This window comes from Spea bombifrons, chromosome 2, assembly GCF_027358695.1.
Source record: "Spea bombifrons isolate aSpeBom1 chromosome 2, aSpeBom1.2.pri, whole genome shotgun sequence".
Lineage (NCBI taxonomy): Eukaryota > Metazoa > Chordata > Amphibia > Anura > Pelobatidae > Spea > Spea bombifrons.
Window position 1 is genome coordinate 135,034,459 of NC_071088.1, and position 22,857 is coordinate 135,057,315.

At 44.4% G+C, this 22,857-nt stretch overlaps 1 protein-coding gene across 1 annotated transcript in view; it reads left to right on the top strand.

Annotated features, from left to right (window-relative positions):
* The window catches only part of INPPL1 (inositol polyphosphate phosphatase like 1), a 35,005-nt gene that overhangs the window by 10,548 nt on the left and 1,600 nt on the right, over window positions 1–22,857 (top strand). The window contains exons 2-27 of the mRNA XM_053456603.1: window positions 2,137–2,200; window positions 6,525–6,675; window positions 8,514–8,619; window positions 9,695–9,835; window positions 9,985–10,075; window positions 10,156–10,245; window positions 11,967–12,065; window positions 12,244–12,388; window positions 12,628–12,734; window positions 12,832–12,934; window positions 13,700–13,896; window positions 14,313–14,430; window positions 14,710–14,806; window positions 15,962–16,100; window positions 16,760–16,859; window positions 17,199–17,287; window positions 17,503–17,584; window positions 17,807–17,896; window positions 18,010–18,123; window positions 18,754–18,842; window positions 19,287–19,374; window positions 19,852–20,007; window positions 20,143–20,227; window positions 20,578–20,724; window positions 20,938–21,697; window positions 21,889–22,022. Of these exons, the coding sequence (XP_053312578.1) occupies window positions 2,137–2,200; window positions 6,525–6,675; window positions 8,514–8,619; window positions 9,695–9,835; window positions 9,985–10,075; window positions 10,156–10,245; window positions 11,967–12,065; window positions 12,244–12,388; window positions 12,628–12,734; window positions 12,832–12,934; window positions 13,700–13,896; window positions 14,313–14,430; window positions 14,710–14,806; window positions 15,962–16,100; window positions 16,760–16,859; window positions 17,199–17,287; window positions 17,503–17,584; window positions 17,807–17,896; window positions 18,010–18,123; window positions 18,754–18,842; window positions 19,287–19,374; window positions 19,852–20,007; window positions 20,143–20,227; window positions 20,578–20,724; window positions 20,938–21,697; window positions 21,889–22,022 (3,582 nt within the window). The remainder of the gene's footprint in view (window positions 1–2,136; window positions 2,201–6,524; window positions 6,676–8,513; window positions 8,620–9,694; window positions 9,836–9,984; window positions 10,076–10,155; window positions 10,246–11,966; window positions 12,066–12,243; window positions 12,389–12,627; window positions 12,735–12,831; window positions 12,935–13,699; window positions 13,897–14,312; window positions 14,431–14,709; window positions 14,807–15,961; window positions 16,101–16,759; window positions 16,860–17,198; window positions 17,288–17,502; window positions 17,585–17,806; window positions 17,897–18,009; window positions 18,124–18,753; window positions 18,843–19,286; window positions 19,375–19,851; window positions 20,008–20,142; window positions 20,228–20,577; window positions 20,725–20,937; window positions 21,698–21,888; window positions 22,023–22,857) is intronic.

Genomic DNA, 22,857 nt, shown 5'->3' on the forward strand with positions numbered 1-22,857 from the left:
TGGTCCGATGTTCCATTGGGTTCCCTTTAATCTGGAGCCCCACAGCTGTTTTTTTTTTTTGGGGGGGGGACTACAAATCCCATCATGCTTATAACATTTCAAATGGCCATGGAGGGATATTTTGGTCTATGGGATGTGGTTCAGGGCGGCATTTATGGAGACATTTATGTCATCTATAATTACTGTTTGGGTATCCGACTTTTATTTATAGCCCATACCCTGCTGTTTATTCATGTTTTATACATAATAACATGGCCTTCGGGGCTGTAGAACCCTGCGATACCATCATATCCATCAAACAATCTGAGCTCCTAGAAAAGAGGAGAAAATAGGGACTATCCCTCTCAAACAGGGACAGCTGGGAGGTATTCATACTCATTGAGCATCATGAGAGTTTTGTTGTTGAAGAGGGCTTTAGGTCGCTCTTGGTTTTTGTGCAATTACCCGATGGGGCACTTGGTTAATTAGTGATGGGACTTAGTGTTCCATACGTTCTGAGAACTGTTTATTTATACAGTAAGCCCCGCCTTCTTCTATGTGATGAAAGACAGCTGTTGGACACTCGGTTGCTATTAACACCCTAAGGGAGGTGACCTCATAAGGCAGAAACTAACCTGAAATACTACATCTGTCATTAAACATTATTAACCCAGCGTGCACACTTTTATTTAACGCTTACAGATTACTGGACCTTTCCCCTCTGTCATACAGAACCATAGCATCTGCCGGCAGATCGGCCCCATTCGGCCCCCGTCTAGTCTGCCCGTTTCTCCTGCTGTAAAGACTCAAACCTTAATCAGTCGTTGGTCTCGTAGACCGTATGCCTATCTCATGCATGTTTAAATCCCATCGCTACATTAGCCTCTACCACTTCTGCTGGGAGGCAGTTTTTTTATTTATTTTAATTTTTTTGCCCATTTTGATCATTTGACATTGATTTGCCTTTTCCCTTGTTGTTGCTCCACTTCTTCTGAAATGTTATCCCTGTAAGTAGAGTTTGTTTAAACCAAAAACAGACCTCCGCTTACAAATCAAACAGGCTGTAAACACCAAAGTAAAGCGTCAGGTTTGATTTATTTATTTGGGTGAATTCCTAGATTTGTCCGCTTTTTTTTACATGTGATGTTTTTACAGAAGTCCAGCAATTTCTCAGCGTATTAAAAGTGTCCGTAATGGAGTGATTACAGTAGGTAATGTTTCACTGTGGGAGGAGTGGCCAATGGATGTGTGGGAGGGGTTACTGATTGCTTAGTGGGTGGGGTCATCAGAGAGCAAAATGGCGTTTTTCAAATGTCCATTTCATGAATAGATGAGACTGCTTACTCTCTTTAACCCTTTAATGCCCAGAAATCAGGCATGCATTATAAACTGCCCTGATCCTCTAAGAGTTAAGACACGTCATACATGACCTTTCGACCTGCCTCCAGGTCTATGGCGTGTTGCATACAAAACATGTTTGTTGTGGGTCTGCCAGACACTCGGCGATGTGTATTTAAACAATGTATTGGGAGGAGGTTTGGTCGGCCACAGTCTGCCCAGGGCAGGTGCTGGGGAGGAAAAAACTAGAAAATCAAGGTGTATTTCCACCCCAGGGTGACCGCATGTGCTGCGTTTTTCAGGAGACACATCATTGGTGCATCATGTTGACCGGCGCATTTTAAGTGCTGCCCCCTGCAGTATAAACATGGAAGGGAATCGGATACAAACATTGAATCTGCCGGCAGATCGGCCCCATTTGGCCCCAGTCTACTCTTCCCCGTTTTTCCAGCTGTAAAGACTCAAACCGTAATCAGTCGTTGGTCTCGTCTTAGAGTCAGGAACCAGCGACAACCAGCAACTTTGTAAGAGGAGAGACTACTTCATGGGGAGGAATAATCCTCATTTCGTGAAAATGAGATTTTTTTTTAGTATGTGTGTAAATTGTAGGATTTGGAAGATTGACGTACATGTACGCGCTCACAATGCATTGTTTTTAATGGGTTGAGGTGTCGGTCACCAGATTAACCCATTCTGTGCGCAGTGGGACATCTCAATGGATACGCCGCATTCTAAGCTCCAAATGCGGCCTCGCTCTGATATGTTGGAGTATATCGCTGCCTGTTGCGCACAGCTAACAATCTAATTTCCCTCTTGCAGGTTCCAGAAGCACGTTCACACGTACCGGATCCTGCCCGACGAGGACGACTTTCTGGCTGTACAGGTACGCTTTAACTTGTATGAGGGGCATTGGCGCATCTGCAAAGTGTCCCGTTTTAAGTAATACAGTCCTGTTTTTTGCCACCGATGTCCTACCTTTGCAGCTACCACATGGCCACCATACCTGGGAAGTGGTTAGCGCAAGAGCAGCATTCTGACACGCCCCACTCCCCACCCATTTCCTTCTTAAACAGGGGCGTGTCCCACAAGGTCAATGGAACTTCCTGCGATATGATGTCATACCCTAGCATTCTACTTAAATACACATTATAACGTCACTGGACCCATAAGGCAGCCATGCTGCCATCTCCACCTCTAACCATTCCCTGCCCCCACTGAAGGTGTCTTATCTTTAACCCCTTTTCCTGACCTTATGAGAACACATGTTAAATGTATTGGGGAAAACATCTACCTTCTAATCTATTATAATTTCCCAAATTCTGCTACTTTTACTAAAAAATGTATTCTCTTAAGCATTGGGGCGGGGTCTTCGGTGTCGGGTACCTACAGCAAGCAAGTTTATCAAACTCATTGAAAGGAGACAGACTTCACATGAATGCCATGGGGGCAGCCATCTTAACTTCCTCAGGACTGCTCATCCTCCTCAAGATATTACTTCCTGTTCCTCATCAAAGGAAGGGAGAAGGAAATGGAGTCCGTTACAGGAAACTAACTACTGCTTTTGCCACCATTTGCCAAACACGTCTTAACAAAAAATACATCCTACAGTACAGACAGCTTTAATACAAGAGTTTAATTATTCTGAAAACTGTCAATGTATACAGTAATTATTATTATTGTTTTATATAGAGCCATCAAATTCCGTAGCGCTGTAATATACCCCCTGGCGCTGTATACAGTAATATACCCCACCCCCGGCGCTGTATACAGTAATCCCCCCCCCAGCTGCTGTATACAGCAATGTAGATCGGCATTGACACAAGCCTGTTTTTATCTGCAGACCTGCGGTGCCATTGTTGTCAGTCATGTGATATTTTGGGTGACTTAAACACTATGCTGAGCTGATGCTTTATGGCAATGCTAATGAAGTCTGTTCCATAGACATTTATTAGTCAGGGTGACTGACTTGGTGATTAAGACGGAGGCATACTGTTTACCACAGACAGTATAAATCAGGATGTTTGGGCAATATTTTTGCTAACATTTTATCTGATCTCCTTTAAGGTTCTGTGGTCTGTGAGTTATGGGAGTTATGGGTTCAGTTCCGCTGACCCTTTAACAGACTCGCTGCTCTCTGCGGCAGTGCTGGCTCATCACGGTTCATATGTCTGTAGGCAGAGGGATTTAATCCCCTCACCTGCTCTTCCCCCTCGTTTTGTTCATACCTCTCTACGCTCTGGTTGTCACTCGCCGTTAACTCTGTCAGTGCCGGTTGGGCTGTGGGTATACAGAGAGGCATGTTGTGCAGCGCTGGGTTGTGGCAGGGGGCAGGCGCTGCTGATGGATGTTAGCAGCTGCTGTATGTTGGATCCCGGCGCTCTCTTTTCATCCGATGTATCAGTCTAGACAGCGGGGCAGCTGCAGCGACAGGTGTCTCGCGTCTGTCAGTCTGTCCTGTACAAAGAGATCTTATGCAAAACCCGCAGACAGCTGGACACGGGATCCAGCAGGAATATTTGCGTATCCTACGTGTGTATTTACTACCTGCCGCAGGTCTGTCACACACTCATGCCTGGCGACTAGCGCCGTGTATAGCACTGTATCGCGAGTAGCACTGTGTCTACCGACAGCCACTCGCGTCCAGCGACTAGCACTGTGTCTACCGACAGCCACTCGCGCCCAGCGACTAGCACTGTGTCTACCGACAGCCACTCGCGCCCAGCGACTAGCACTGTGTCTACCGACAGCCACTCGCGCCCAGCGACTAGCACTGTGTCTACCGACAGCCACTCGCGCCCAGCGACTAGCACTGTGTCTACCGACAGCCACTCGCGCCCAGCGACTAGCACTGTGTCTACCGACAGCCACTCGCGCCCAGCGACTAGCACTGTGTCTACCGACAGCCACTCGTGCCCAGCGACTAGCGCCGTGTATACTGACAGCCGCTCGTGCTCGGCAACTAAAACCAACAGATGAACCGATAAATTAGGTAACGAGGGCTCGGCTCGCAGGCTTACAATCTTTTGACTTGTTCATCCGTTATTCAAAGATGGTGGGAAATGTAACTTTTCCTGAATCCTACAATTTATCAATATATATAATAAAGTGTTTGCAAAAAACAATAATTGATATATACCCAACTCTCAGGGTTTTTGCCCCAATCTCAGGGTGAGACGACTCCTTCCTTTTTTGCCCCACCATGATCATATATAAGACTCCCAACTGGTGCATTTGCTTCCAGTATGTTCTGGTTTATATCCCTGCTTGAATGCAGGTGACTCAAGGTTTCCATGACGATCGGTATTGGAGCCATTTGAGTAACACATTTGGGGAGTCCCTGATGGGATATTAAATGGCTAATAGGGTCAGCTAATTTATACAGATCCCGGGTATTAATATATATGACTATAAACCCCTCTAATGTGAACCTCCAGGGGCAGCCCCCCTCCAGCTCTCCCTCTCAGAGTTCACATTTATATGTTGTATACCCTGCAAGCAGCCGTCTCAACTGCCTGCTTCTAGGATCTGCTTAATTATTCCTCCCCATTAGGTTATCGCTCTCCTGTTTCTCATTGGCTATCATTTGTGAGGGTAGTGGATAGGAAATTGATTAGAAAATGCTTGTGCTGTCTCTTTTTGCAACAGGTCTTACCTTCCCCCGGGGTACACTTTTCTTCTTTTAACCCCTAAAACCGCATGGACATACATATACGTCCTCAAAAAACTGGGTCAAGATGACCCTTAGGACGTATATGTAAGTCCAGCCTTTTTTTTTTTTTGCAGACACAAGTATTTTAAAAATACAATATCGGGTAATATGTAAAGTATGTGGCCCTATAGGGCATACAAACACATATATATATGGGGTATTAATATAATGTTGCCCAAAAAGTGGGGGGTTTTGGGTTGTTTTTTTTCTGTTTTTACTTATTTAATTAATTTTTTTGTGCTGGTTCGTCAATCATGGAAAAAGGGAAGCATGATTTTTAAAAAAAACACGGACTTCTAGGAAAAACCCTTAGTCCTGGAGGGATTAACATCATTTGAGGGCTACAATTAAACACCTTCAGCACAGGGGGGGGCAGAGTAAACAGATGACTTACTGGGGAGGAAAAACTCAGGATCCCTTAGGAGCAAGTCTGAAGCCTCTAAGTAAACATCCTTTTGTGTTATATGCCAAGTGTTTTGCTTCCGATCTCTGGCCAGGACGTGGATAAAAACAGCCTATTGTTCAGTGAAGACAAGATCCCTTTTAAATTAAACTCGGATAAACTGTAATTATTAACCAAAGCCAAGCGGCAGTCAAGCAATCGCATCCAGTCATGGAAACGGCAAGCTACGCGAGGTCACATTCATCATAGATTCAGGAAATAAGCAAAGATATTAGTATTGCAGCCGCTTCACATTATAAAGCCTGCGGGGACACAATATCTTTATACGGTCCTAACATAGAATGGAGCCCAGCCAGGTAGAGATAGATCTCCCACAAATATATATTTTTTTTTTTCTGATCAAAAATACCTTTTCAAAAATATTGTGCTTTTTTTTGCCCCGTAATATAATGTTTTTGGACCCTGACTCACTACCATACTGCCTGTGAGAAAGAATAGAAAAGCTCAGTCTTAATCACCCAGAGGGACCATCTGGCTAATTAGTGTCTATGGGGAAAGGACTTCATTAGCATTGCCATAAAGCATTGGCTCAGTGTGGTGTCTGAGCCGGGAAAGTCACTCAAATGTCACATGACTGACAGCAATGGCGGCTCCAGGTCTACAGGTAAAGGGAGTTTATTAGGGGGGGTGGGGAATATTGTTTTTACAATTACCCAAATTTGAGATTTTTTTTTGTCCTTTTGGAATATTTTGTTTCATATTATAGGTTTATCATTTAAAATCCATATTCCTAACATGTATCCTAATCAAAAATGTCCAGAATATACATTTTTTTTTTTTGCTTAAAAGAAATTAATTTTAATCTTCTGAGATTTACAAAAAGTGGGGTTTCTTGGAAAGGAGATTCCAAAATCCATGGAACCAATAATACATTTTTTATGTTCATATTTAAAAATGCCATTCGAGAACTTTTAGTATGCTTAAAAAAATGGGGAAATATTACTAAAACAGGATGAAAAGCATAGTTTCCACCGAAATGGATTTTCTTAGTATGAAAAATCTGATTTCAATCTTTTTTATTCCCCCCCCCCCCAGACGTCCCAAGGGGTCCAGGTGCGGCGTTTCAAGAAGTTGGGGGACCTGATCGCGCTCTACCTGCAGCCCAATCAGGGCATGGTGTGCACCCTACTCTACCCCGTAGAGCGAGAGAAAGAAAAGGATAATCCGGAAGACCGGGATTACTCGGGTACGCTTGCGAGCTCCCCCAAATGTCTGCACTTCAGATATTTCCCGTGATGGGGCGGAAGCGCTCTTGCGCGTGTTAGGGGGAATACAGCCCCCAGATACAGAAATCCGCGCTTTCTTTGTTCCGTGTACATAAATCACATAGATCTTCGCCAACATTCCCATCCTGGGGGAAAGGGGGCGTGTCCTCAGGGGCGGAGTCACACCCTCGGCCTGACCCCGCAGCGTTCAGCTCTGTACGGATACCGGGTAGTTTGGAGCTCGTGTTTAGTCCGCGTGTGTCTGACACATACATACAACACAGTACTGTCTGTACACCGTGTAACGACCTCTGCACGGGGAGTATTTTTATGCCGGGACAGACCCGAATTTGACAGGACAGGACCCCCCCCAAAAAAAAACAAAAAACCAGCACCGTCCTGGGAAATTTGGGACTATCCAATAAGAATATGAGTATTCAGATATTACAAGTTTAAGGTCTTCTTTCTTTCTTTCTTTCTTTCTTTCTTTTCTCTCTCTTTCTCTCTCCTTTCTCTTTCTCTCTCCTTTCTCTTTCGCTCTCTTTCTCTCTCCTTTCTCTTTTGCTCTCTTTCTCTCTCCTTTCTCTTTTGCTCTCTTTCTCTCTCCTTTCTCTTTCTCTCTCCTTTCTCTTTTGCTCTCTTTCTCTCTCCTTTCTCTTTTGCTCTCTTTCTCTCTCCTTTCTCTTTCTCTCTCCTTTCTCTTTTGCTCTCTTTCGCTCTCCTTTCTCTTTTGCTCTCTTTCTCTCTCCTTTCTCTTTTGCTCTCTTTCGCTCTCCTTTCTCTTTTGCTCTCTTTCGCTCTCCTTTCTCTTTTGCTCTCTTTCTCTCTCTCCTTTCTCTTTTGCTCTCTTTCTCTCTCCTTTCTCTTTTGCTCTCTTTCTCTCTCTCCTTTCTCTTTTGCTCTCTTTCCCTCTCCTTTCTCTTTTGCTCTCTTTCTCTCTCCTTTCTCTTTTGCTCTCTTTCTCTCTCCTTTCTCTTTCGCTCTCTTTCTCTCTCCTTTCTCTTTTGCTCTCTTTCTCTCTCCTTTCTCTTTTGCTCTCCTTCTCTCTCCTTTCTCTTTCTCTCTCCTTTCTCTTTTGCTCTCTTTCTCTCTCCTTTCTCTTTTGCTCTCTTTCTCTCTCCTTTCTCTTTCTCTCTCCTTTCTCTTTTGCTCTCTTTCGCTCTCCTTTCTCTTTTGCTCTCTTTCGCTCTCCTTTCTCTTTTGCTCTCTTTCTCTCTCCTTTCTCTTTTGCTCTCTTTCGCTCTCCTTTCTCTTTTGCTCTCTTTCTCTCTCTCCTTTCTCTTTTGCTCTCTTTCTCTCTCCTTTCTCTTTTGCTCTCTTTCTCTCTCTCCTTTCTCTTTTGCTCTCTTTCCCTCTCCTTTCTCTTTTGCTCTCTTTCTCTCTCCTTTCTCTTTCGCTCTCCTTTCTCTTTTGCTCTCTTTCTCTCTCCTTTCTCTTTTGCTCTCTTTCTCTCTCCTTTCTCTTTTGCTCTCTTTCTCTCTCCTTTCTCTTTCGCTCTCCTTTCTCTTTCGCTCTCTTTCTCTCTCCTTTCTCTTTTGCTCTCTCTCTTTCTTTCTTCCCAAAAATAAATCTCGTCCCTATTCTTGCAGAATGAGCCGTTTTCTCCTCTGTTTTTGGCTTTTAGCACAATAAATGATTATGTTCCTCTGTGTAATTTGATGTCAGTATTAATTGCTAGTCCAGCCACCTAATAATATATAATGTATATTCTAATATATAATATTACCAGTATTAGTTGGCAGGGGGTCAGTGAATTTGTTCTGTGTTACTTATGCCGTGTTTCGTCAGTCTGCCGCCATCTCATTTTTTGTCTTTGTAGATGGGGAAGACGAGAAGCCCCCGTTACCCCCGCGCTCTGCCTCCGCCGGCTGTTCCATGGGGCAGAGCTTGGTACCCTGTGGGCAGGACATCAGCATCCCAGAAAGGTATTGATTGTTTGGTGGGGGGGGAATAACTTATTCTAGTGCTTGTTTGTGGGGCAGATTTGTATCACAGGAAATCTGCGTTATTATTATTTAGCGATTTATATGGCATTGTTGTATGGAATATCCTTAACATATACAGCGCCCAGGGTTCTGGCCAGTGCGGATTGGGCCGCAGAAATTAGACATAGAAAAAGCAGGGTAGGGAAGGCAGCGACTCGTAGTCCTGTTGCTAATATTTAACTTGTGTCCCGCCGTTATAGATAGGAGGATAACAATGGTCACAGTGATTGCGTGCGCGGCACTGAGTACACTGCTGGTCATGTGCCTGGGCTCGTGGTAGCCTTTATCTTTAATAGTGACTTGGTGGGGCATTTCTTGGTTTTAGTGGCAGGATCTTTGAGCAGGTGGCAGATTCTTACATGTAGATGCTGCTAGTTATACGCTGATGCTAGAGGTTCCGTTCCACGTAGATTTCCCCCCAAAATTTATAGTTTTGTACATTTTTATGTACTATCATGGAATGCACCTTAAATAAGCGTATTCCTTTTTTTATATAACATACGGTTTTTGCTGTATTGTCTTGTTGAAAACATCCCAGCGTCTATATCCTGTCTGTCTTCACTGCTCAGCCTGACATCGTGAAGTCCCGCGGACATCGGTGGGTGGCCCCGCTGATATCCGCCGCCGTTCCCGCTGATATCCGCTGCCGTTCCCGCTGATGTCGCGGGACACGCCGCTGTTTAAGGGGGAAGTGAGTGAGGAGTGGGGCGTCTCAGAACCCACTCCTGTGACCCGGAGTGACACTGGCATGAGTAGCTGAGAGCATGACTCCTCGTGGGCGGGTCCCTGATAAGTGGCAAGCAGTGTGCCCACCCAGTCTGCACTCCCCGAGACCCCCGCCAGTCATCAGGATTAGCTAGCAAGTTTAGGCTAATAAGTAGCTTTACGTACTAATTTACTGTTTGTCACAAGGGTCAATAACACTGTGGCGCTCTATCTCCATGCCCCTGTGTCTAATGACCATACTGACGCCGTACCCGCCATGCTAATTTTCCTTCTTTTTCTGCTCGCTTAGCTCGACCAACGGACTGAGCACGCTGTCCCACGAGTATCTCAAGGGGAATTACGCCCTGGATCTGGAGGCCGTGAAATCTGGGGCTACGACCCTTCCCCATCTCAACAAGACGCTGGTCCTCTCCTGCAAGAGACTACATGGGTAAAAAAAACCTAAAGATCCAAATCATTGTAATAAAACCCACAGAGGCGCAGTACATAAAAACCTTAAACGTACTGGAATATTGCCTTTTTTTAATATTAAAATTCCAATTTCTTTCTTTCTTCCTTTTTTTGTTTTGTTTGTTATAGGGAGGTGGATAAAGTGTTGTCGGGGCTAGAAATTCTCTCCAAGATATTCGATCAGCAAGGTCCCCCGATGCTGTCAAAAATAACCCAGCAGGTGAGAAGATGAAATGTGTCGGAATGCGGTGGGTTTTATCTTTTTTGCAACCCAAATTTCCCTGCTTTTTTTTTTCTCAGACCGCCAACCAAGCTGGTGAACAAGAACTCGAAAACCTGGTGGTTAAGCTTTCCGTGCTGAAGGATTTCCTGTCCAACATCGAGAAGAAGGTAAGGGTCTTAATAACCAGGTCCCACTCGCCGCGCACGTTTAAATCGCCGTAGATTCTGAGCTAACAGATGATAAGAAACCGAACGGTCTGAAGAATTATTAGAACGTGGCGGTTGTGCAATATCAGCAGAGGAAGTTACCGGGGAAGTGACTGTCTGAAAAATTGTGACAGTCGGCATGTTTGGCTCTCATTTCAATTTCTCCTCACTGTCTTTTCACTGCTAGAAAGATTAATAAATTTTAAAAAGATTAAAATACTTTTTTTCCTTGAGCATAACCCCCAGCGCTGTATACAGTAATATAACCCCCAGCGCTGTATACAGTAATATAACCCCCCAGCGCTGTATACAGTAATATAACCCCCCGCACTATATACAGTAATATAACCCCCAGCGCTGTATACAGTAATATAACCCCCAGCGCTGTATACAGTAATATAACCCCCAGCGCTGTATACAGTAATATAACCCCCAGCGCTGTATACAGTAATATAACCCCCAGCGCTGTATACAGTAATATAACCCCCAGCGCTGTATACAGTAATATAACCCCCCAGCGCTGTATACAGTAATATAACCCCCAGCGCTGTATACAGTAATATAACCCCCCAGCACTGTATACAGTAATATAACCCCCAGCGCTGTATACAGTAATATAACCCCCAGCGCTGTATACAGTAATATAACCCCCCAGCGCTGTATACAGTAATATAACCCCCCGCACTATATACAGTAATATAACCCCCAGCGCTGTATACAGTAATATAACCCCCAGCGCTGTATACAGTAATATAACCCCCAGCGCTGTATACAGTAATATAACCCCCAGCGCTGTATACAGTAATATAACCCCCAGCGCTGTATACAGTAATATAACCCCCCAGCGCTGTATACAGTAATATAAACCCCCCAGCGCTGTATACAGTAATATAACCCCCAGCGCTGTATACAGTAATATAACCCCCAGCGCTGTATACAGTAATATAACCCCCCAGCGCTGTATACAGTAATATAACCCCCCAGCGCTGTAAACAGTAATATAACCCCCCAGCGCTGTATACAGTAATATAACCCCAGCGCTGTATACAGTAATATAACCCCCCCAGCGCTGTATACAGTAATATAACCCCCCCAGTGCTGTATACAGTAATATAACCCCCCAGCGCTGTATACAGTAATATAACCCCCCCGGCGCTGTATACAGTAATATAACCCCCAGCACTGTATACAGTAATATAACCCCCCAGCGCTGTATACAGTAATATAACCCCCACAGCGCTGTATACAGTAATATAACCCCCCAGCGCTGTATACAGTAATATAACCCCCCCAGCGCTGTATACAGTAATATAACCCCCTAGCGCTGTATACAGTAATATAACCCCCCAGCGCTGTATACAGTAATATAACCCCCCAGCGCTGTATACAGTAATATAACCCCCTAGCGCTGTATACAGATAAAAAAACCCTGGTTTAATCTCATTTTGTCCCAATAAACTCCCTTTATCTGCAGACCTTCTGCTGCCGTTGCTGTCAGTCATGTGATATTTTGGTTGAGTTTCCCGGCTCAAACACCACACTGAGCTGATGCTTTATGGCAATGCTAATGAGTCTGTTCTTCCATGTACATTTATTAGTCAGAGTGATTGAGACTGAGCATTTCTATTGTTGCCCTCCTGTTTTGCACACCTGCCCCATGTCATACGTTTGTTTGTCTCCAGGCTCTGAAGGCTTTGCAGGATATGAGTAATTCAGCCCAGTCTGCACCAATCCCACAGTCCTGTAGGAAGACCAAAACCATTCCAGTGCAGACCTTCGAGGTAAGAGCAACTTGGCCCCAATGGCTAAATAAGCTTTAAAAAAAATGTGTAATTCTGGAATTATTATTCAGATTTTTATTTTATTTTCTGCTCTATTAGAAGGATATAGGTGAGCCTGGCTTTTTTTGTTTATTATTATTATTAACTGGGAGCTTTTGTCTCACATTTTGTATTAAAGGTAAAGTTAGACATGGCTGACCTCACCAAGATTGTCAAATCCCAGAAGTACACGTTGAGCGTAGACGTGGAAGGGGGAAAACTCATCGTCACCAAGAAAGTGAAGGAGTCTCAGGAGGACTGGAACACGTTCTCGCACGACAAAAGTAAGGGCGCGCGGGGTCCATGCGAAATGATCTCCGGTACCGGTATACGCTGTATGGAACTGGGGTGTGTGGAATATTCCTTTTACATTTATGGACCCTCGGAGGTGGGTTAAATCAGCATTAGGAGAAAAATGGCTGATCAAATGTGTAAAGAACGATCATTTAAATGAAACAAAAAGGGTTTGTAGGAGCTCGTATTGTCTTGTGAGATAAAGCCTCTCTGTGTTCATCCCGTTTAGTCCGACAGCTGATAAAGTCCCAGCGCGTCCCCTACAAACTGGGCATCGTGTTCGAGAAAGAGAAGGACAAAACCCAACGCAAGGACTTCATTTTTGTCAGTGCCAGGGTAAGCGTTGTGCCTTGGCAGCACTCGGCCCAGGGGCGGCTACGGAGAGACCGCCGGCCTGATTTTTTAGATTTGTCTCTCTCTCTGTCTGTTTTAGAAGCGGGAGGCCTTTTGTCAGCTGCTCCAGCTAATGAAAAACAAACACTCGAACCAAGATGAGCCGGACATGATCTCGGTCTTCATCGGGACGTGGAACATGGGTGAGAACGGGAAACGAAACCCAATGTGACCGCTTGTACCATAGAGAGGAGCTACCTCGGAGGAATAGAGAGACGCCTTATGCCGGGTGCTCTGTTCCAGCATAACTTGAATATTAGTTAAGAAGTAGAAAAACAATGTATCAGAGTTCAAACCAGCAAGTATCTACTGTATGTAGGCTTACAAAAGTGCAAAAAAATTTTTGGGGGGAAAACTTACGCAGTAGCCAACAACCTTTTGATATGTTATTTTTTTAAAATTATTTTTTAGCTTCCTTTTTAAGGGTGAAGTGGGTGAAATATATAAATCCCGCTCTCAGCTTGCGATAAGCCATTGTTGTCTTGGTTCGGTGACATTGTCTTTCAGTTAGGACTCAGCTCTCGCGGCGGGCCTGAACATGGCGGGGTGACCCCTTTGGGCTTTGGCCAAAAAACAGCATGGTTATTTAACGTATATTTTTTTAGGAATGGATGTGCGCGCTGGTAATTTGTTTAGGAATAGCAGGTTTTACCATTACAATGAATACAATGTATCTAAAAAATGGATTATGATTGTTAGGAGATGTTTATTAGCCGAGTGTGATGTATGATGTGTCCTACACTCGGCCGATGATCTAGAAGGCTACGACGCTGTTAACGTGCTTCAACCGCAGTCCAAAAAATGTACCGACTACACTCTGAAGACGTTATCCCAGTTCCTCGTTGTTGTTATACTTCCGTATCGGTGTACCTGGCGGTTCCCTCATCTCGTGGTGTCGCCTTTTACAGGAAGTGTCCCGCCGCAGAAGAACCTCACTTCTTGGTTCAGTTCCAAGGGTCTGGGGAAGACCATGGACGAGATGACGGTCACCATCCCTCACGATATCTACGTGTTTGGAACCCAGGAGAACTCGGTAGCAGACAAAGAGTGGGTGGACTTCCTGCGAGGGATGCTTAAAGACTATACCGAGGTGGATTACCGGCCGGTAGGTGTGAGAAGCATAGAATTTGGCGGCAGATCGGCCCCATTTGGCCCCCGTCTAGTCGCCCATTTTTCCAGCTGTAAAGACTTACAACCTTGATCAGTCGTTGGTCTCGTCTTCAGGAGCCGTATGTCTATCCCATGCATGTTTAAGCTGCCTTACTTATGCCCATATCTTATAATAATAACTCTGTATTCCTGACAAGTTGTTTAATTGCTTATATAAGGTTTGGGATGGAATAAAAACTCATTTTGAGAGTGGATTCTGTGCTTAAGCTTTCCTGATTGGTCAGTGAATATTTAACATGGACTTTATATGATTTTGTTGCATCAGTCTATGTTACGTAAGCTGTTATTTAATGCTTTGTATGATGTTTATTGTTGATTAGCAGTCACGTGAATTCGGTTTTCTTTCTTCAGGTCGCCATGCAGTCCTTATGGAACATTAAAATTGCCGTGCTGGTCCGGCCGGAGCACGAGAACCGAATAAGTCATATAAGCACATCCAGCGTGAAGACGGGCATCGCCAACACCCTTGGTAAGACCTTCCCGAGACTATGTATAGGTTAAAGAATGAACCGTTCACAATGACACTGGGGCCTGTTCATTAAAGGGATACGGTGTGCACTTTAGTGCACGTGGTCACTGAGATGTCTCTTTCAATTTTGTTGTATTTGAGAGAGCTATAAATGATTTATATGTTTAGTTCTGGAGCCATGGGTTGTAGGTTATATAGCTATTCTATAATAAATTATAATTAGGATAGTTCCTGTGTAAGCTATACATGGTGACACATGTATTCATCGTTTATTCGCAGGCAATAAGGGTGCAGTCGGGATATCTTTCATGTTTAACGGGACCTCGTTTGGATTTGTCAACTGTCACCTGACCTCAGGCAATGAGAAGACGGCCAGGTAAGCAGTGTCTCTCGTCAATCATCCATACGGGGCAAGCCAGGGGCCAAAAAGGAGCAGGTGTTAAAGGCATCACCGGCTTCTTCTATGGATGGTCCTGCAAGAATTGTTTTTTAAGCAAATATAGGAGATCATCTTTTTTTTTGTCCTTGAGTATAAAATCCAGTGCCATATACATTACTGGAGAATGGGAATGGGAAAAACAAAATAGCACAAAAAAAAAGATTTTTGTCAGTGCTAACCTACATTTTTTCTCTTTTTGTTCCAATAAACTCCCTTTATCTGCAGACTTGGGTGACTTTCCTGGCTCAGACACCACACTGAGCTGATGCTTTATGGCAATGCTAATGAAGTCTGTTCCTCCATAGACGTTCATTAGTCAGAGAGTCCAGCTGGGTGATTAAGACTGAGCCGTTCTGTTGTTTACTGCGGGCAGTATGATAAGGAGTCGGGGGGTTTGTTTAGTAGATAGGGGCTCAGATAACAGAACGAGAACAAATGGCTGCTATGCAGCTTCCTGAAAACATTATATTATGTATAAATAAATTCTAAATTATATATTAAAACAATTATATTAAAAACAGGAACTGTTTTTTTTTGTTTTCTTTAAAGAAAACTGCACAATATTTTTTTTTATCTGATACTGGTAATAAAAGTAATGGTTGTGGTTGCCTTTGAAGTACATCAGTATCTTTCCCTGCTACCCGTACAGAAGTTCATACTGGGACATACTGGGGGTTAAAATCGGCCCTGGCACTTTAAGACCAGCGGCCGATAAACGACGTGTGTGACAGCATGCTGGATGCGCCCTGCTGCATTCTTACAAATATTAAAGCATGTGGCCTGGTGGATCCAACAGGTCGGGGCACGTCAGGATGGAATATGCCAATGGAGTGGCAGTGAAGGTACATGATAGGTGCCATGGGGCATTTGCCCGATGTGCCTGATGGCCGGTCCAAGCATGGATTCATATGGCCTGGGTATGCCAAAAACCGGCTGGCCTGGGACCTTCTGCTTTAAAAAATCAGCAAGCAGTATTAAAGAAATTCTAGAATTCTGAATCACATTCCATGTATCTGACGTGTTTTAATGGAAAATCCAAATTTCTGGATCAAGAAAACTAATATTTTGTTTACCTCTGCGCCTCTGCGTTAGACGGAATCAAAATTATCTGGATATCCTGAGGCTTCTCTCGCTGGGAGACAAACAGCTGAATTCGTTTGATATCTCCTTGCGTTTCACTCACCTCTTCTGGTTCGGAGATCTCAACTACCGGCTGGATATGGACGTCCAGGTGAGACGGTTTTATGGTTTTCTTCTTTTTTTAAAATTTTGCTTGCTTTTTTGCTTGCATTTTGCAAGATCGTGCACCCTCAGTCAAAAAGAAATATGATTCAATAATGGGGATACACCACTAAAAGCATGTGGTGTCTGTTATTTATATATGTGAACCACAAGAGCATGCACTCTACTCCTTAAATATGCTCCAGGAGGGTCACAATATTACATGGCTGCAAACAAGCAACAAAAGAAGCATTAGTGCTGATATTTTTATTATACGCCGTTATTTATCCGCAACTACATCTTCTACTATAAGTGCCCCAATGGCCATATGACCAACTGATGTTGCTTGTACTAACTAATTATTAACCCCGAGGATTCTGTTTTTGTTTTTTTATTTAAAAAAAAAAGGAGCCAATCCCACAATCCGGTCATTTTCAGGTTTCTTGGTCATTTTAAATGTTTTGTCTGAAAAATAAATATAAAAATAGACTCCTTTTTAATATCGTCCGCTGATACACGAAGAGTTAAATGTAGAGTTAATGCCGGGTGGCTATACGATGTTGGATTTCTGCGGCATGTATATAAATGCACAGTATTGGGAGGGGGGGAATTCGGCACCCTGTGGGGAAACGATATATTTTACTGATCCTCATCTCGTTGGACTCTTAGGAAATCCTGAATTACATCAGCCGTAAAGAGTTTGAGCCGCTGCTGAAGGTCGACCAACTGAACCTGGAGAAGGAGAAAAACAAAATCTTCCTGCGTTTTAGTAAGTGAGCCCCAAAAATATTCTCCTACGTTTATACTGGGAGATCCGGTCCTTCTCGGTACAGTACGGGGCAATCGGACCAGGCAATCAGACGGTACTATACAGGGAAAGCTGACCAGTGCCTGATGGATACAGTACAGAGATCTGGACGGCGGTTGATGTTGTTGTATAGGGGGATCTGCTTTGGTAATTGAGGACTCTGGGCAGAGTAATCTGATTATGTTCGGAAGGTCTGACCATGCGCTTGATTTTGTCCTAAAAGTGAAAGCTAGGGCAGTGTGAATGGTGGTCTGTTACACATCTGATGTCGTTCTGATGTCATTGTGATGTCCTCCGCAGATGAAGAAGAGATCATGTTTCCACCCACGTACCGCTATGAGAGAGGATCCAGGGATACCTACGTATGGCACAAACACAAACCCACTGGGGTAAGGAATAGAAGAAGACTCTGCCTCCTTCTGATCCGTGCGCCCCCTCTGATCCGTGCGCCTCCTTCTGATCCGTGCGCCCCCTCTGACCCGTGCGCCCCCTCTGACCCGTGCGCCCCCTCTGATCCGTGCAAGAATTCTTCTTGTGTATTTCTAAATCTATTTACCGGCAAAGCAATTAAATGTTGTGTTCTTTCGCAAACGCTGTCTCGCAGGTACGTACGAACGTTCCGTCATGGTGCGATCGAATCCTGTGGAAATCCTACCCTGAAACACACGTGATCTGCAACTCTTACGGTAAGAACATGCCTTATTTGATGTATAACGCTGAGACAACACTATGAACCTTCTTTTAACTTTCCCTTCTCCACGTGGGCACTTAATGTTTAGGATGTCTAATTAAAATCACATATTAAATACATTTTATTTACTTAAATACTAAATTAACTCATGATAAATTTGTTAGTTCCGTATTCTGTAAGAGTATAGATTATTTATTATACTTGTTTTTCTTTACAGGGTGCACCGATGACATCATGACCAGTGACCATTCTCCGGTGTTTGGATCGTTTGAAGTTGGAGTGACCTCACAGTTTGTTTCCAAGAAAGGTAACGCAGCTGTTTGAGCCACATATGGAAAGTTTCCGCCATGCCGGTACCGTTGGTGTTGGGTTACTGTGTTCATAGACTGTCATTTGAGTGGTTTTCTCCATTTGCCCCAGGTCTCCTGAAGGCATCAGACCAGGCTTACATAGAGTTTGAGAACATTGAAGCCATCGTGAAGACCGCCAGCAGGACCAAGTTTTTCATTGAGTTTTACTCTGGGTGTCTGGAAGGTGAGATGCCTCCCTTTCTAAGTTGGGACCGGCTCGTACATTTTGTTTTAATAGTTCTTAAGGAACTTAAAGGTAGGGGAGCGCTCGCCTAAGAAGTATAAAAATACAGGATTTGGGGTTCCTGGAATGACCTTTGTATATAGGAGCCTGCAAACACTCATTAAATGGGGGTTCAATTAAAAGATACAGCCGTGTATTGCTAGAACGACTTTAAAATATGCATTAATTATTGCATGAGTTACTGCTGCGAAACGCGTTGTACACAGTCGGCTCCTTTTTACGACTGTTTAAAGGTGCTGTTCTACTTAGGGAAAACATTCGGTGCCCCCTCTAGTATATTAAGCAAAAAACCGTAGCAGATCGGCCATTGTATTTTTTTCCTTGTGGGTTTAAGAAGTGTTTTGGGGTTTCTATGGCAACAGCCTATCCGTGTAAATGTTCTCGCTTGACATTTAAGTGTTCCTGGCAAAAGATAATGATTACAGCTCTCTGGAGAGCCTCGCGCAGAATGCCGCCATGATAGGTTTGATGTGACCAGCCAACGACGATGGCATGGAATGGCGTTACAGGTGTTGAGGGTTTAAAGGTCTTTCCAACATATAAACCTGCTTTGTGTCTTCCTTATTTCAGAGTTCATGAAGAGCAGCGAGAACGACAGTCAGAGCGTCGATAACGTCAACTTCTTGAAAGTACAGTGGTCGTCGCGGCAACTCCCAACGGTGAGTCAAAGAGATCGGCGTTCTAAAAACCAAAATCAGACAATTAGCTGGGACATCCACCTGTTGGGATTTACAGTCAGGAATGTTTGTAGCTAAATAATTACTGCAAGACATAGCCGGTAAAACAAGAGCTTTCCAGTCAAATATTACTATTTTGGTGTAAATCAGGACCCCAAAAAACTAAATTTCTAATATGAGCATTTTATTAAGCAGATGCTCACATCTGTACCAAAAATCAATGGCCCAATGATCCGCCGTTTTGTTCTTCTATGACTAGAGTGGGTCCTAGGATTTCTATTTTAAATAATCCACGCTAATCTCCTGTTTAAGTTTTAACCAAATAAAAGGTATTTAGGACAATGCAGTAATTTGTGTTAAACTCAGATTTTCTGTGATTTGCTTGGTCGTTAGGTGATTTAATCGGCGTTTCTGTCCTTTCTGCAGCTGAAGCCCATTCTGTCGGAGATTGAGTACCTGCAAGACCAGCACTTGCTGCTGACGGTCAAATCCGTGGATGGATACGAGTCGTATGGTAAAAAATAACAGCAGCTTGAGCAACTAATTAAGATGAATCATTATAGGGGGGCATTTAAAGTGATACTTGGTTATTTTATCATGAAAATTATTTAAAATGAAATTCTGCCACGTAGAAGGAATCTAGAAAATGATCTAGATTCCCTACGTGTGGAGCCATTTTGTTTGTAGAAGACACGCCCCTTCTTTCCCTCATAAATTCAGCTGTTGGTGATTGATATTCTCAGCATTTAAGTGATACATTTCTTCCCTATTGAAGATAAATATCGACCACGATGAACTGACTAAATATGGGGCTTCTCTTTGGAAGAATATATTTTTCAAAAATATACTTTTTTTAAACGGTATGAAATTTATTTATTTTTTAATCCATTTACACAGTTTCCATTAGAATTCCCTTAATGTTTTTATAAATTCCGGTACTTCCTCATTTAAAGGATTAAAATTCATGAATGCCCCTCAATTCCTCTCTTAGGGGAGTGCGTGATCGCCCTGAAGTCTATGATCGGGAGCACTTCTCAGCAGTTCCTCACTTACCTGTCTCACCGCGGAGAGGAAACGGGGAATATCCGTGGCTCCATGAAGGTGCGCGTGCCTGCGGAACGCATGGGGACCAGAGAGCGGCTGTACGGTAAGCAACCTGCATGGGGAGACACCGTCCTTACGTGAGAAATTCCATAAGGGGGTATTTAGAGGCAAACAACGGAGTCCCAAGATCACCCTTTACAGAGACCGGTGCCAAACATGTCACCCCTTTTCCCCGCAGAATGGATCAGCATTGACAAGGATGAGACCGGTGCCATCAAGGGAAAACCACCTTCAGTAGCGAGACCGAATCAAGACCAAACCAAGTAAAGTATCGCTCAGCTTATAACAAGTCATGTACTTGGGTTCTACAGCAAAAGGGTTGGTTCTGAGGAGTCTAGAGGGTTACGTGACCCCAAATGTATTGTATCATATGTAATTAACCATTTAACAACCCGGGCCATTTGTAAGTTTTTTTGGTTGGGGAAACAGTGTTTTCTAATCTCTTTACGTACAAGATGTCTCACCTTAGATGGAACGTTGGTTCGTTGGGAACCCCGGAAACGTTTGAATTCAGAGTAGGGTTGTTCATAGAAATGTCCGTGTTCACAGAAGAATATTTCCATCCCGTTCAATCTATGGGTAATATTATCAGCATAATTCATTCTTTCTTTAGATCTGCGAGTCGGAAACATCTGGGTACAGAGACACCGGGCCCCGCTCTCGGGAAGGTGTTTGAAGAGCCGGATAAAGGGTCTTCCCATGTAAACAGTCGCCCACCCATCGGTTTTCCAGTAACAAAGGAAGACCCTTCAGTGGCACGGTGAGTTCTTTCACAGATGGTGGTAGAAATGGGATGGGAATACATCTTTACCCTGTAACAGCATAAATTAATTTTTACTTTCGTTATTATTTCCATAATACACAATTCACACAATTATGAATTAACTATTCTTTGCGAATTTACCACCGACAGCAGATCTGAGGGAGCCGTTCTTATTTTTGCTTCAGATTTAATCTTCTTTGTCTCCTTTAGGTGTAAAGGGGAGGCGCAGGCAGAGGGTGAAGGCCTTGCCGTAAAGAACAGTTTCAACAATCCTGCGTACTATGTCTTGGAGGGGGTCCCCCATCACATGATGCCCCCTGAAGGACAGTTACCCTCTCCTGGAACGGCCAAGAATAAAGTGCAAATCACAGTGCCGTCTCTATACTCCGATAGGCGCAGACAGCAGCCGCACGCCATGCGCGGAGAGGAGACCTCCTCCGATGAAGATGTTGGGACCCTCAATCTTCCACCTCCCGACTTCCCACCGCCTCCTCTCCCGAAGTCTGCAGAGTTTGAGATGCTGGACAATCCTTTCTACGTCACCTCCGGGGAACTACATTCCCGTCAGGGAGAAGAAGCTCATCCGAGAGCCGTAACCGGCAAAGGCCGGGTAGGTGTCACCTTCAGTGATCCCCCCGAGACCAAGTTTCCATCCAAACCACACTCAAGGCCTCCCATGCCAGCTCCCCAGCCCTCCTACCTGGCAGAGCCTCATGGGAATGCCCAATCTCATGCCATGCAGGACGACCGTTCCTGTTCCGTGCTGCAGATGGCGCGTACTCTTAGCGAAGTGGACTATTCCGGCGGCAAGACGGACCCCCTGGGCAGGGACGCGCAGAGCCGAGGATCTCACGCGCTTTCAGGGAAGAGCAAAATGGACCTACCGCCGCTTTGCATGGACTATACTCGGCCTCTGGCCTTCTCGCAGCACTGTATCAGAGAGAGCATTCAGGAGGACCTTGCTGAGGAGGTAAGGTTTTAGTTCATAGGGGTCACCGTAAAATACGCACCATTCATTACGATGCCCATATTCCACCCGGCGGTCATTGGGAAATCCTTTCGAGATCCGCCATAACCTTCTGCAGCTGAAACAGAGTTATAAATACCGCTGCGACCGGATCATGGATTCCGCCGCCGGTTTATCTGTGGGTTTTGTTGCAGGCGCTGTACCAGGGCGGACACAATTCCTCCAGCTTGCGGGAGTCCAGCGTCGGAGAGTGGCTACGGGCCATTGGGCTTGAGAGATACGAGAACGGGCTAATCCACAATGGCTGGGATGACCTGGAGTTCCTCAGGTACCTGCTGATATTGCCGTAATATTTGTTTTACTTTATCAGTTAGTAATAATTTAATACCTTCGTAGAAATCCTTTCAGTTCAAGTTGCCACGGTCGGCAACCCACTGCACTCTAAATCCCACCATCCTCAGGAAACATCTGTCGGTAAATTCTGAGAAGTCTTACACTCTGAAAGCATACCTGGCAACTTTATGGCTCGGCTACCCGTAGCCCCCTCTTAGAGGATGCAGGGTTTAATAACCCGTAGCCCCCTCTTAGAGGATGCAGGGCTCTATATGACAAATAAGTGTTATCTTAACCAACCAGCAGAGGGGGCTATAAGACAGCAGATACCAATGTCAGCGATCACATGACTTTGGTAGTGACCCCTGGATACATTATTACACACATTGTCTGTAAAGAGCCCCCCAATATTTCTCATCTATCCCCATCCAGTCCACCAACAGCATCGTCTCCTCCTTGGAGTCATTCAGTTACTCAGCCAATGCCTAGGAAAGTTATTGAGATATCGCAGCTCACTGTTTAGTGAGTAACCCCCTTTTCGCTGCGTAGTGTCAGCCCTTAGATGTGTGTCTGGGGTGCTGGGCTGAAGGGGACACAGCCCTTTCTCCACCTTTATCACTAAGTGTACCCCAGAGAAGGCTCGGGTCTCTGCATGCAAACAGGTGTCGCGGTATTAGAACCCATACGGTGCTAAGTATGACTCAATTATGCAAAAGACATAACAAGCCTGTTTCATACAAGCCTAGAGGTGAGCAATAATCCTTTTTTATTGGTTAAAGCAGTGTGTTGATATATTTGGCCCTAAAAACTCTAATTTGTTTGTTTTTCAG